Source organism: Loxodonta africana, chromosome 25 (assembly GCF_030014295.1).
Source record: "Loxodonta africana isolate mLoxAfr1 chromosome 25, mLoxAfr1.hap2, whole genome shotgun sequence".
Classification (NCBI taxonomy): domain Eukaryota; kingdom Metazoa; phylum Chordata; class Mammalia; order Proboscidea; family Elephantidae; genus Loxodonta; species Loxodonta africana.
This window is the reverse complement of record NC_087366.1, coordinates 51789051-51802524: the sequence shown is the minus strand read 5'-3', so window position 1 is coordinate 51802524 and position 13474 is coordinate 51789051. Positions and strand designations below refer to the sequence as shown.

General features: G+C 40.1%; 1 protein-coding gene across 5 annotated transcripts in view; it reads right to left on the bottom strand.

Moving 5' to 3' along the window:
• Positions 1-3229: 3229 nt before the first annotated feature.
• WDR26 (WD repeat domain 26) overlaps positions 3230-13474 on the bottom strand; it is a 42313-nt gene continuing 32068 nt past the window's right edge. For 4 of the 5 annotated variants that reach the window (XM_064276837.1, XM_064276838.1, XM_064276835.1 and 1 more), the window contains exons 13-14: positions 10429-10614; positions 3230-7294 (exon numbers count right to left, since the gene is read on the bottom strand). In XM_064276837.1, the coding sequence (XP_064132907.1) occupies positions 7269-7294; positions 10429-10614 (212 nt within the window). In that variant the 3' untranslated portion in view covers positions 3230-7268. Of the gene's footprint in view, positions 7295-7928; positions 9307-10428; positions 10615-13474 lie in introns of those variants that run through there. The other variant, XM_064276834.1, reaches the window with a different exon arrangement.

Here is a 13474-nt window from a genome sequence, read left to right as displayed (position 1 = left end):
GTAACGTTCTGAGTTGATAGTAACCATCACGCCAAAAAAAAAAAACACAAAACGCTGTAGGGTCAATTCCAACCCATAGGGACCCTAGAGGACAGAGTAGAACTCCAGCCACTTATTACTCAGGGTTTGCTTCTCAGGGACCAGTGTTTTATGAGAATCCCCCGACTTTGGTGCTGGTCCAGTGGGCTTAATTTCAATGCTCATCTGCTATTCTAAGAGCCATATACTCTTGGGGCTTGAGGCTGGCACTTGAATGAGGAAGGAGCTTGAATCCCTTGTCCATTCTCAAAGCTCAGTCCACTTAAACTGACAGTCCGTGAGAGAGAGGAGGATATAACATGGAATCAAGTTAGCTAACGAGTTCCCTTGTAGAGCATGGTGTCTCCTCACTTGACCAGCAGCCTATTTAATGGATTAAACTGGCTCAATGAAAAGCAAGTTTGGTGCCACTGTACCTATCACAGAGGGACCTGCAGGGCAAGGCTAATCCTCTGGGGTAGTTCTATGTCAATATTTTAACTTTTTGGAAGAGAGTAACAGGACCAGCCTGTTACTTGATAATTTTCTATTTTACCAGCTACAATAACACTTCCATGGCCATTCTTTTTTAATCCATAATCCACTACCTTCCTCCCCCACCTTGTTGTGAAACAAATTCCAGAAACAATACATTTATAAAAATTTTAGTAAGGGTTCTTAAAATACACACACCGCCACAGTACCAATGTCATCTGTAAGCTAATAATTCCTTAGTATTGAATACTCGTTAGTCAGTGCTCAGATTGCCCCATTCGCTCAAGTCCTACAGTTCGTCTGTTCACGTTAGGTTCCAAAACAAGGCCTGTACATGTCATTTGGTTAATGTATCTTGATATTAGGTTCTCTTTTTTCCTTGAAGAAACTGGGTCCTGTGACATAGTAAGCAGGCCATTTGTTGTGTAGAGTTGCCAATGTTAACTTTTAAACCACTTTCAAAGTTTGCAGTCTACCGTTTGCTGCTTTTACAGATGAGGGAACCGAGGCTTTGACAGGTTAAGCAACTTGTCTAAATCACAGCAGATGACGGATTTATATTCCGGTCTGATGACTCCAAAACCCTTGATTTTAACCACCACCTTACAAATTCATAAACCACTTTAAAGATTTTCAAAAGTCTCGTGACAATCTCTAAGCACTGTCACTGTCTTCTATGAACTACTAAGCAGTTAACTAGAAACACCAAAGTGTTAAACGTCTCACCTTTGACAAGTTTTTATGTAAGTCAATTTTTATTCTAAAGCAGGTGCCACCTATATAACAAAAGACGACTGTACAGTGTAGTGGTTAAAATGATGAACTGAGGCACCTGGGTTTCCGATTCAGCTCCTTTATACCACTGTTTATTTAAGCCTATTTCTCTCATTTGCAAAATGGGAATTACAGAATATGTACCCCAAAAAGGTACCCTGAGAATGAAAGGAGAATGCTTGTAAAGTGGCTCATCCGTAGTGACTGGCCTACAGAAAGCACTCAACATTAGCTATTAAGTAACCCAAATGCCTGTCAATTTATGTTACTCAACGCCAAATAGATGTCCGTGTGACACTGAGGTTGTAGTTGGTCCCTCAATACCCTTTTGCTCCTGCTTTTCATTACTGGTCTCACTGCTGAAGTAATATAGCACAGTCCTATGGTTCTCCAAACACCAGGAAGTGGATTGGTGCCAGGCTGACAACATACATAAAATTGCCTGGGGTGTTAAACAAAAAAACCCAAACCTGTCAGCCTCTTTTGACTGTAGGTCTGGAAGGGGACTTGGAAATCTGCGATTTTAAAAGCCCCCAGTTGAGTCTCGCAGGCCCTTGGCTTTAGAAGTGAAAAGCACAGGCTTTGGGAATTAAGAGGGATTTGATGCCCACTCTTACTTTCTATTAACTCTTACAATTTCTTTCAACTTGACTTTATCACCTGAAAAAGTGAGCGGCGATACTTGTTCAGAGGCAGAAGTGTAAATCTGATGTCTGCAAAGTGCTTGGAGTCTCTGGGTGATGCAAATGGTTAAGCTTGACTACTAGGCGAGAAGTTGGTGCTTCAACCCCCCCCAGAGGCACCTGGGAAGACGGGCCTGGTAATCTGCTTCCGAAAGGTCACAGCCTTGAAAACCCTACGGAGAGCAGGCCTCCTCTGCACATAGCCAGTGCCCAAGTCCAGCCACGGTAATATTTTGGACAAAATGGGGCATATGATTCCTTTAAAATGCAAACGACCCTTCCATTTTTCTCAATCAGTCTGTGACTGCACAATGGCCCTGTGAAACCATCCTCCAGCAGACCGGGCAGTGCCCTTTACCCACCGCTGGCGGAACTCTAGGTAAACAGATGAACTCAGATTCAGCGAGTCAGGTGTCTTAGGTAAAAGCAGCACTACCTAAACATGCAGATCGATGGGGTTCGCAGACTTAACACACCGTGAGTTACTTGTTATTCGTTCTGTTTATTGGATTGAAAGAAACGGAATACAAATGACTGGTTAAGTGCTGCGCACTGACATGGAAAAGGTGTATTAAAAAAAAAAAAAATCCCAGTAAAGCAAATCAAAGTAAACATAGTTTCAATCGAAAAGAATTTTAAAGACGTTTAATATACTACAAATTTATAAAATAAAAGTTAACAAAGGGTGTTTTGTAAATAATTAGAACAAGTGAAAATAAATATCAGAGACCTGAAGTTTTTATGCTTTAATGAAATAATATAACAAAGAAATTTAAACTACTAAATATAATCTGAGAGGAATTTAAAAAAAAGCAACACAAAAAAACCAAAACCAAACCCCCCCAAAATTTAAGAACACAATCCTGTGGAACATTTAACCGGTCCACAGCCAACAGTCCTTACATACCCAAAACTCTAAGTGTTAACTAGATGAACCACAACTCCGTGTAAGTCTCGACCGTTTAGAAATCTGGCTATCAGTACTGCAGCGCCCTTCTCGATCTCTACAGCTTGGTTGCTAAGTGCATACACGCTTCAGTGGATCCATTCCCCTCGCCACACACACACGTTTTCAAGGAGCCAATAACATTTTTTTTTTCCATCTGTGCCTAAAAATGTTATGTTTAAGTTAAAGGTGGGGACCCAACTTCAATCTTAGAAAAATATACCAGTATTAACCACATCTTAAATCCCGGGAGCACGGCACAGGTGCACGAGACTTTAAAGATTTTAATAAAATTGACAAAACCTAGAACAGCTGTTTCCAGGACTTTTTATTAAAAAGTCTCTCTTCCACACAGACACACAACATACACATACACACAATTTTATACTATGTTTCCTTGAATCCAGGCTATCTGGATTAAGGAGATAGGGGATGGGTTTTTATAAGTTTTTGTTTTTGCAACTATAGGGCAGCTACTACGATAGCTTAACAACACTGAAAAATTTCAATTAATTTCACCCTGTTTTTAGAAGTGCCTACGTGTAAAAGCAAATTCACCTCTCCTTTAAAGTCAGCAGTTTATATTAAAATCAGGTATGGTTTCTGAAGCAGAAATATTTTGGAGAGCAACCTCAGAGTTGCTGAAGTCTAAATGAGCAAGTAAAACCAATTAAAGATATTTATCTATTTTTGATTTGGGACAAAAAGGATATTAAGAAAAATTGTCTTCTTTCCTCCCCATTCAAAAGCAGCCATTCTTCTGCTGTAAAGGAACTGACATGGATACGTCCCTTTCAAGAGCTGTAGGAAATATTTACCCACTGTGAGCAGAGGTGATAGGTCAGTTCTTGTTTGCAGGAACCAATAGCCTAAAAAAGAAAATTTCAAGATGGGGAGGGGTGGGAAAGAGGGATTTTCTATTAATGTCACGGAATGCCACTAGAGGCAGAACACTCCTACCAAGTATCACCAGCATTACTCCTCGTGTGATTTCAGCTGAAGAAAATACTGACAAAATTGGATCTTGCTTTCAACTAGCAGGTAATTTAGATCACTTAGTTTACAGTTGAAGTTAGGGAATCCCTTTTTGTTCTCCCACCCGCTAACATGGGCCAATTTGTAGGGACTTTTAACAAAATTTCCTGTTTAAACTACTTACCTGGTTTAATATAACTTATCTGTTTGCCCAATAAGAGCAACGGAAACGTAGCTGGCGTGAGTATTAATACAAAAAATAAAAAATGAAGCTTTGTCATCCCTCCCAACTAACCTCCCACTCTAATTCATCACCACCCACACACCAATCTTAAAACCCCCCCACATTCCGTATTTTGCCATTAATGACCAATTATTTGCAGGAAAAGACATTTAATTTTATGCTTGCTCTAGCCCTTAATCAATGAAAAAACAACAAAAACATTTTTAAGCACATGGAAATGAGCCTACTAACCTGATTTTTTGGAGCCAAAAATCTCCACTGTATTTTGATCTATGTGCAAAAAGTATTGGTACTTTTCAGTTTAAACATTTGTTAGTATCTTGTAGCTGGCTTGACAGTATTCTCACTTTGCTTTTTCTCTTATGCCTATGCTAGAGTCTGTAGCAGTATCAGAAGCTTTCAGTTAATAACTATGGATTAGAAGATCCTGCCATCAGGTTCTTTGTACCATAAGGTCTTAGGTTTCTTCGCCATTTATTTCACCTTTCTAGCACAGTCACTGCATGGCAAATGTACAGAACAGATGTTTACAGCGAGTTGGCACAGCAAAGTACCAGCGTATATAGAAAGCTGCCAGTTAAGACAGACCTGGAAAGCAAAGCGACTAGCTGCTATAGAAACCTTTGCATAGTTGTTACTCCGTTTTAATGGAGCTGTGTTCTTGTAAAATGTGCCTCATGTTTACTCTGCTTTCTTAAAGTGTTTTTAACTATAGTCAGACCTAGGGGCGGCTGGGTGAAGCAGACAGTGGAATCTGAGTGCCAAACTGCCCCGCACTGGCACAAATCGCAGTCAATGTTACCAGTGTACCGCGGCACACCGTGACCAACAGCTGTGGCGTTTCTACGCCCACATTTTGTTAGTGGTATCAATGTCACTGTCGAGACGGGGCTGTATTAATGGCTTCAGGGTATAGTACATGAAAACCAAAAACCAAACCCACTGCCCTCAAGTCAATTCCAACTCATAGCAACCCTACAGGACAGAGTAGAACTGCCCCATAGAGTTTCCAAGGCGCGCCTGGTGGCTTTGAACTGCCAACCTTTTGGTTAGCAGCCGTAGCACTTAACCACTACGCCACCAGGGTTTCCATAGGACATGAATCACTTAAGATATGACTGGTCTTAGCTGTGCTGAGGTAAAGAGAAGTTGCCACTTAATTATATACAGTTACCAATGATTTTTATTCAAGCTTAAAGTAAAAAGTAATTTAGTTAAGAAAAATGAAGTACCAGATAGACTGTAACATATACTTTAACTCAGAAGTATCAAAACAGGAATTCTTTGATTCTCTAAGTGGTGGTCTCTGCCGAATGGTGCTTAACGAAATCTTTTACAACCAACTTGGTAAAACCATCTGCTGACCACGATCTGTCATTTGTCTCTTACTGTGAGCTTCTGGGAGAGTCCACGCTATCTTAAGGCCAATTGTTTTTCTTTCTTCACCCCCGCCTTCCCTGATTTTCCCTTTCTCCCTGCTGCTGCCTCCCCCTCCTCCACCCCCAACAAAGGAAGAATTCCTGACAACCAAGCCTTCTCTTTGTGGATCCTGACGGAGTCTACTCAGAGTAATAATATAGCATCAACTTGGCTGGACCTGAAGGGGAACTCAGTACAAGGCTTTTTCTTCACCAGTATTTTGGGGCATCCCCACTCCTTCCTAACATGTGGTCACCCTATTTATCCTCTACTGAAAAGGGAGGGAATTTCAAGGGAGACGAAGTGTGTTGCATTCAGCTGTTAGGGGGTTTAAAAGCACAATGTGAACATCAGGCTTTTGGCTTACTTTAAATGTGAAATTCTCAAAATCGTAAGTGCTTTTCCATGAAGGAAACCTTTCCTTATACTAAAAGGAGAGGGGAGAGGGAAAGGCTACCCACAGCACCAGTTTAGAATGAGGTTCAGTATGGCAATATCTGAAAAACTGCGGAGGAATCTTCTTTATGTCTCCACAGATGGTCAAAATATTAAGGGCAATTAAGGGAAATGACTCGCTGTGAGGTTTTAAACCCAGTTTCAGTACGTTTATGAGCTGTTGTAGTTTCCTAACAATCTCAAGGGTACTATCAACTTCCAAAGTGGTTACGTTTGCTGATTCTACCCTTCCCAAATCACACTAAAATGATGTCCCAAGTTGAGAACAACTTGGAACAAGGTTTGTTGAAAACCTAAACTGACTGGATTTATTTAAAATTCTCTTTTAAAAGCTTAGATTTCTTCAAGATCAGGTACTGCTATTTCTTTAGGAATAAAACAAAAGGGGGGAACCTTCAAAGTATTACTCTCCGCGTCCTGTGTAATGTCCCTCCAGGCGCTGTGTCTGACCGTGTCTCGTATTCCGGAAGAGTGTCAGTTACACTGCGGATCTAAGTCACAGAGGAAACTGTTTTTAAGCTGGTTTAGATTCCAAATGTATACAAATGAAGTCACTTTAATCCTATAAATACTTCTTAATTTATTTTTAAAAAATTGTGCTGTTAACCCTTTTACGGGGCAACAAGCTATGTGAAAAGTACAAAACTTTTTGTCAAATGTAATATTGAGAGTGCTTTTGACATAGTTCACTGGTTTATCATCCGGATCAGTATATACTGCGCAACGGGCAAGGCTAGAATCCATGAACCAAGCTGCAAAGATCTCAAGCTAAATAAGGCGGAAAGACCTGGAGAAACAAAAGAAGGAAACTCTTTCCTAGCCAATGTATACTCTTCAGACTAATGCACTCTTCCTATCGAGCCTTCTAAACTGTTAAATAAAGTTTTCCAAACAAGCATTTAAACTTCATTACACAGAAGAGCAACAAGAATGGTATCCTGCCACACAAAAGGCAGGAGGGAAAAAAATATATATACTGAGTTCAATGGGTAAGCCTGAATGTAGCACAGTTCTTCACAACCGATGGGGGGATAATTCAACATGGTGTCCAACAACGTTCTAACGACGTGCTTCATCTCAACTGGTTACTATGAAGCAGGTGTAAATGTTTGGCCCCGATCGGGCTTCAGAAATGGTTCTTTTTTCATGACGAGCATGTCTGTCCAGCTATCAATCATGTTTGTTTGCACCAAATCCCAAGCCATTAAAATACGACTAATTTTAAGTTAAACAGAAGTCGTCTGCTCCAAATTCGCCATCAACTATCCATGCTACTGCATTCCTCTGGATGAAGACAAGATGAAATGTGTAGGGGAGAGGGGGAGAAAAAGGAAGGGGGAGAAAAAAGTCACCAGTTAGAATGTTTTAAAATCAGCATCATGACATTACAAAATATAATCACATTAAAAGAAAAAAAAAAAATCACACCAAAGCAAATTTTTGATACTTTTGTCATAATCATTAAAACGATGTGCCTACATCGTGCCACAGGCCATATACTACAGTCTAAACTCATGATCATTTTGATTAATAGAGAACCCAAGTGAGTAACCATACTGTACTATTACGCTGACTAGAAAAGTCTTTATGATAGTTTACAATAGAAAGGAGGAGAGGCAGACCTGTAGTCTGAGGTGGAGCCCCGGGACTCTGCATTATAACTACATGTTTCAGCTGCTCAGTTTAGAATTCTGCAGTATCGCCCTTCTCTGTTTTTTCTTTCGTGTGTGCGTATGTGTAAATGCATAATTGAGACATAATTCACACAGCATACAATCACCCATTAAAATATACAATTCAATAATGTTCCTATATTCATAGGGCGGTACAACCATCCCCACAATCGCCTTCAGAGTATCTTGTCGCCCAGCACCAATTGCTCCCCATTTCCCTCCCGCCCCGCCCTCTGTCCCAAGCAACCGCCCACCTACTCTCTCTCTCACTCTCTGGATTTGCCTATTCTGGCCCATTTTACGTAACTGGCATCACACAACATGTCATCTTTGTGTCTGGCTTCTTTCACTCAGCCTGAAGTCTAAAGGTTCACTCCTTTATCGTGCTCCATTTTATACATCACACACACACACACACACACACACACACACACACACACACACACACACACACACACACACACAGAGTGTATAACTCTACTGTTATACTTAAAGGTCAGCAAATTCTCTTTGGAAATGAAGTTGTCAGGTGATGTATTTTTATTTAAATGATTTATAGTATCTTATGTAAATATCATTTTCTCAGACTTATCTATAATTTTCAAAGTTTCTACTCCAAACGGCAGTAACTTTTGAAAAAATGATTTTCCTCCTTGGGGAAGAAAACCAGAAGATGTCTGCATGAAAAGCATATGACCTACTATCTGGTTAGAAGTTGTTTTCCTACTTCCTACTAATGAAAATCTTTTTAGGGCTATACCTGTATTGCCAAACTACACTGGAAAGCTGCTGAACTGGACCCAGATCTTACCAGTGGGCCAAAAATTTGTCTCACCCAACGTTAGTGAGCATCCACTTGACTTAAATTCCCCAAACAGCAGTGAAGGCGCAAACATCCCACCACAGTGGAGGCATAAACATAGACATACGCATATTCTCAAAAGTACCCCCCAAATAAATCCACTGACTGAGTAAATCTGTTACTCTATACCTAATATTTTCTATTTCTTCAAATCAAATAAGCTTACTTGAAGAAACAACTTCCCAATGACTAACAGAGAAGCACATATGATCACAGCACTAGAGCTCCAAAGAATCTTAGGGGCCCTGAAACCTGAACAGGATGACAAAAGGGAAATGTTTCTGGTCTTAGTTGACTTCCCAGAGGAGTGTTAGAAGGCCATGAAGAATCTACAAATACAAAACGGCCCATCAAGGTCCCATGCAAGGGGCAGCAGTTCGAGCTTTCTGACCTACACACTCCTCATCATACTCTCGCCTCTGGCTGCATATCCTCACTTGCCAATAAGATCTGGTCAAATCTTCTAGAATTTGTATCATAAAGAGAAAAAAAAAAGAGTGCGGAGAATATACTTTTTCAAACCATACATGCTACCCCGCCCCCCCCCAAGAATCACTTAACCGACAGCAGTTATTCGTCTTTCCTACTGAAGCATTCCACAGGGTGTTTAAGGCTGTGACCTTTTGGAAGCAGACTGCCAGGCCTTTCTTCGGAGGCGCCTCTTTCAGTCAGGAGCCCAGTGCTCAACTGTCTGTGCCACCCAGGGACTCTGAGTATCTCAAAGCAGTGGAAACAATCTTTTCAGACCTGGATGTGAAAACCTGAAGCACTCAACAAGTTAATTGACCCTGCCATGCTTCGGTGTCCTCAGCTCTAAAAATGAGGATAAGAATACTTCTCTTACTGGATGATGAACATTTTACACCAGGTCATGAACACAAAGGCTCTCGCATGCTGCCTGGCACACAGGTACAGAGTAGTAAACTCTAGTTCTCTACGCTTTCCCTGCCTGTCAGGCATAGCTCGTGGTAACATGCTACACGGTATTAACATGTTTGTTTTTTAGAGTAGTATCACTAACCAAGTCATTAAAACCTTCTAAGTTGTTCAAAGTTACATACTGGCCAGAGTCTCACGTGGAGTCTCTGGGTGGTGCAAATGACAAACGGGCTTGGCTGCTAAGCAAAAGGTTGGTGGTTCAAGTCCACCTGGAGGCATCTGAGAAGAAAGGCTTAGCAATCTAATTCCGAAAAACCAGCCATTGAAAATCCCATGGAACGCACTTCTACTCTGACACACATGGGGTTGCTATGAATCGAAATCGACTTGATGGCAGCTGGTTTAGTTCTCATGTATACCATAATTAGTTATTTATTTCTTAAGTATAAAATGCTCATCAAAAATTACATTTAGGTAGCATGAAAGAAAATCTTTTCTATAAGATTTTTAAAGTGAAGACTACTAAATTAGCTAACTGGAGGTCAATACGGTAGCATATTCCAACTTATTCTCCCCACTATCACTAAAAAAACAAACAGAAAAACGAAACAAACAAACAAAAAAACAAGCGAAAATCAAAAACCCTACTGGATCTCAGCTTAAACAAACTCCTACTATGGGGTAAGATAAGGTAAAAATCTCTAAAAGGAGGAAAAAATAAATCATATACCACATTTTCGGAAACACTGGTGGCGCTGTGGTTAAGTGCTATGGCTGCTAACCAAAGGGTCGGCAGTTCAAATCCACCAGGCGCTCCTTGGAAACTCTATGGGGCAGTTCTACTCTGTCCTAAAGGGTCGCTAAGAGTCAGAATTAATTCGACGGCACTGGGTTTTATACCACATTTTAAATAAATTATTGTTTAAAAGTGCTGCAGGTTTATAAGAAGCAAAGTAGTGTTTTCATGTAGAAAAAAACACAGGAAGGTTGTACAATGGTGTTACCTTCAATATCCTGGTGGTCTACAAAAGGTGCTGGTCCCCATATCCTAACAGTGCCATCATCTGAGGCACTGGCCATCATGGATGGAGTCTGTGGGTTCCAGCTCACACAGTTTACTGTACGTGTGTGCCCTGTCAGCTCTGCGATTGGCAGCTCACTGCGTTTGTGCCAGACGTAAACCTTGTGATCTGAAAAACAGTAATTCAGAGAAGAGTTAGGGGCCGTTTTACATTAACAAAACCCACCGATTTTAAATTTATCATATAAAGCTTTGCATACAACATATGATTTTGATTACTATACCTTGAAGGCAGAATATGAGATATGAATAGTTTAACATATTACATCATGCAAAGCCATTTTAATAAAATATACATTTTATTTTTTCTGTTAAAGGTCATTAGCTCTCATCGAGTCACCAAAAAATCTACCTGAAATATTCTGTCAATACATAAGTAATAAAACAAATCAAGGTCTCTGTAAACAAATCCAGCTTAAACAGGATAAATATTTGGCATTTGTTGTTCTATGGAATCTTAAGGTGACAGAACAGCAATGAATCTAAATTAAAAAGTAACGATAAAGATGACAGCTCAATCTTTACTGTTTATGAAGACCTAGGTATTACGTACTTTACGTGTACTAACTGTTCAGCCTTCACCACCATCCCACGAGGTACCATGCTTATCCCTTATGGATGGTGACTGAAGCACTGAGAGGTGAAGTGACTTACTCACGGTTCAGAGGTAGTAAATGGCAAAGCTGCGACTCAATGCAGGCAGCCCGGCTCACAGCTTACTAGTGAGTTGAGACACTGTCCTGTATCTGCATCATGATATGGCTTAGTGGTAGGCTATTTATAATTTCATGAAGTGACCATGAAAACCAAACATTCCCACAACTTTGCTTGTGATGAACCAATCTTCAAAATGAATAACCGAGTACTGCAGAGCAACGGTTAAAAGCATGGGCTCTGGAGTCAAAACTACCTAATGCCAAACCTTCTCCCTACCACTGACTAGCTGTGTACCGCTGGGCCAGTTACTCACTCTCTAGAACTCTCCATCTGTAAAACGTTAACAACTTACCTCACCACGTTGTTGTGAGGATTAAATAAGTTTGTATATGAAAAGGTGTTTTGAATACAGTCTAAGTCTAGCACATGTAAACAACACATATCACCATGAAGAGATAGTTAACTAAGTCTAAGTGATGGCTCTTGAACAGTGGGCAGAATAGGGGTGAATTAAGTGTCCAATCTGACGATGTTATTACTCAACTATGTGGTCGATGTGGGAATTCTCTGGGGGTGTGCTGCCAGCTGAGGAAACCTGAGAGTGGTGAAAGGTAATTAATTTGCGGTGTGGGAATATGCCCTGGTTGAAAATTCCCAACATAAAGATAAAAAGCCAGGAAGGTACTTGAACTTTTTTTGTGAAGCAAAAGATAAACGCACTAACTGAAGATGCTGAATTTGTTGTTCAATAATTTTTTTCTTGCCTAAAAGGAAATTAGGAAAATAAAGGTGTTTTCTCCTAAACTAAAGATGTTCACAAAGGAGAAATACTATAGGCTTGAAAAGTGTGAATTCAATTGAAAGCTGTCTATATTTGGAGGAAAATGTTTTGTAAACACATAACAAAGGAGAATATTTTCTGAAGAGGCAGTGACAATTAGGATTTGAAGAAGCCAAGGTCAGGATGACGGGCTTTATGATAAGGCTCTACTTGCTCTATCAGTCTAGGAAATCCAGTACTTATTCAAAGGTAAAAGTAAGTCTAGTTTTTCTTTATTACCATCAGCACAATAAAACAGTTTGGGTAAAGGCACAACTCTTTTTGGGGAAAGGTTTCCTAACTGCTTTATTTTTACACAGGGTTTATACTGCTTTATTTTTATACACATTTGCGGATTTGTAGACCATGAAATATATTCCTTGTAAATAAATGACAAATGGACTATTGCAGTGATACTGGAAGATAATATACCCACTATATCCAATTACGGGGTTGCTATAGGGTCACTGTGCCCTCGTGGCATAGTGGTTAAGAGTTTGCCTAATAATCAAAAGGTCGGCAGTTCAAATCCACCAACCGTTCCTTGGAAACCCCATGGGGCAGTTCTACTCTATCCTATAGGACCACTATGAGTCAGAATTGACTCGATGGCAACGGGTATATGGTCACTGAGTTGGAACTGACCTGACAGCAACGTTTTTTTTTGGTTGTTTTGCATACAATTAAGGAGCCCTGGTGGCACAGTGTTTAAGCTAACTAAAAGGCTGGCAGTTCAAATCCATCAGCCTTTCCTTAGGAGAGAGATGTAGCTGTCAGCCTCCATAAAGACTTACAGCGTTGGAAATCCTATAGGGAAGTTCTACTCTGCCCTATAGGGTCACTATGAGTTGGAATCGACTCGACCACAAATGGTTTTTTTTTAAACATCCAATTGGTATTCAAAGCATTCTTTAGAACCATTCTAAACCAGTTGAGTCGTAAGAAAACTAATCTCTTTACTTCATAGTTACGTCTCACTTTTAGCCCCAAGCAGAATAAAATGTAGTTTAATTACATTATTCATCAGATTTAGTTCTAAATTGGTTTGGGCTTAAAAGGAAAAACTGCCATCATCCATGACAGGGGTAACCCTATATATTTTTAAGCACCTCTAGGGCAAATGTTATTTTTAGAAACAGCTATGGGGAATTCTGAGGCATAATTCGGAGGGGAAAAAGCCCACAGAAGCAGGATTGAACAGAAACAGAGGAAGACATCTCAGAGCAGAAACAGCTTTAAAAAAAAAGAAAAAAAAGGGCAAGTAGAAAACATTTAAACTATAGGAAAGGTCAACTAAAAACCAATGTGGACTGTGGAATCTGGGAGATGATGGCAGGATTAAACTAACAGGTAAAAGGGACTGCTGACTGAAGAAATGAACTCACAATTATTACCTAAAAAGCCACTCTCCTCTCCTCCCAGTCCTGCCTGACGCTATGATTTTTGGGTGAAGAAAGAATAAACTCCTATGCTTTATATTAAAATTGAAGCC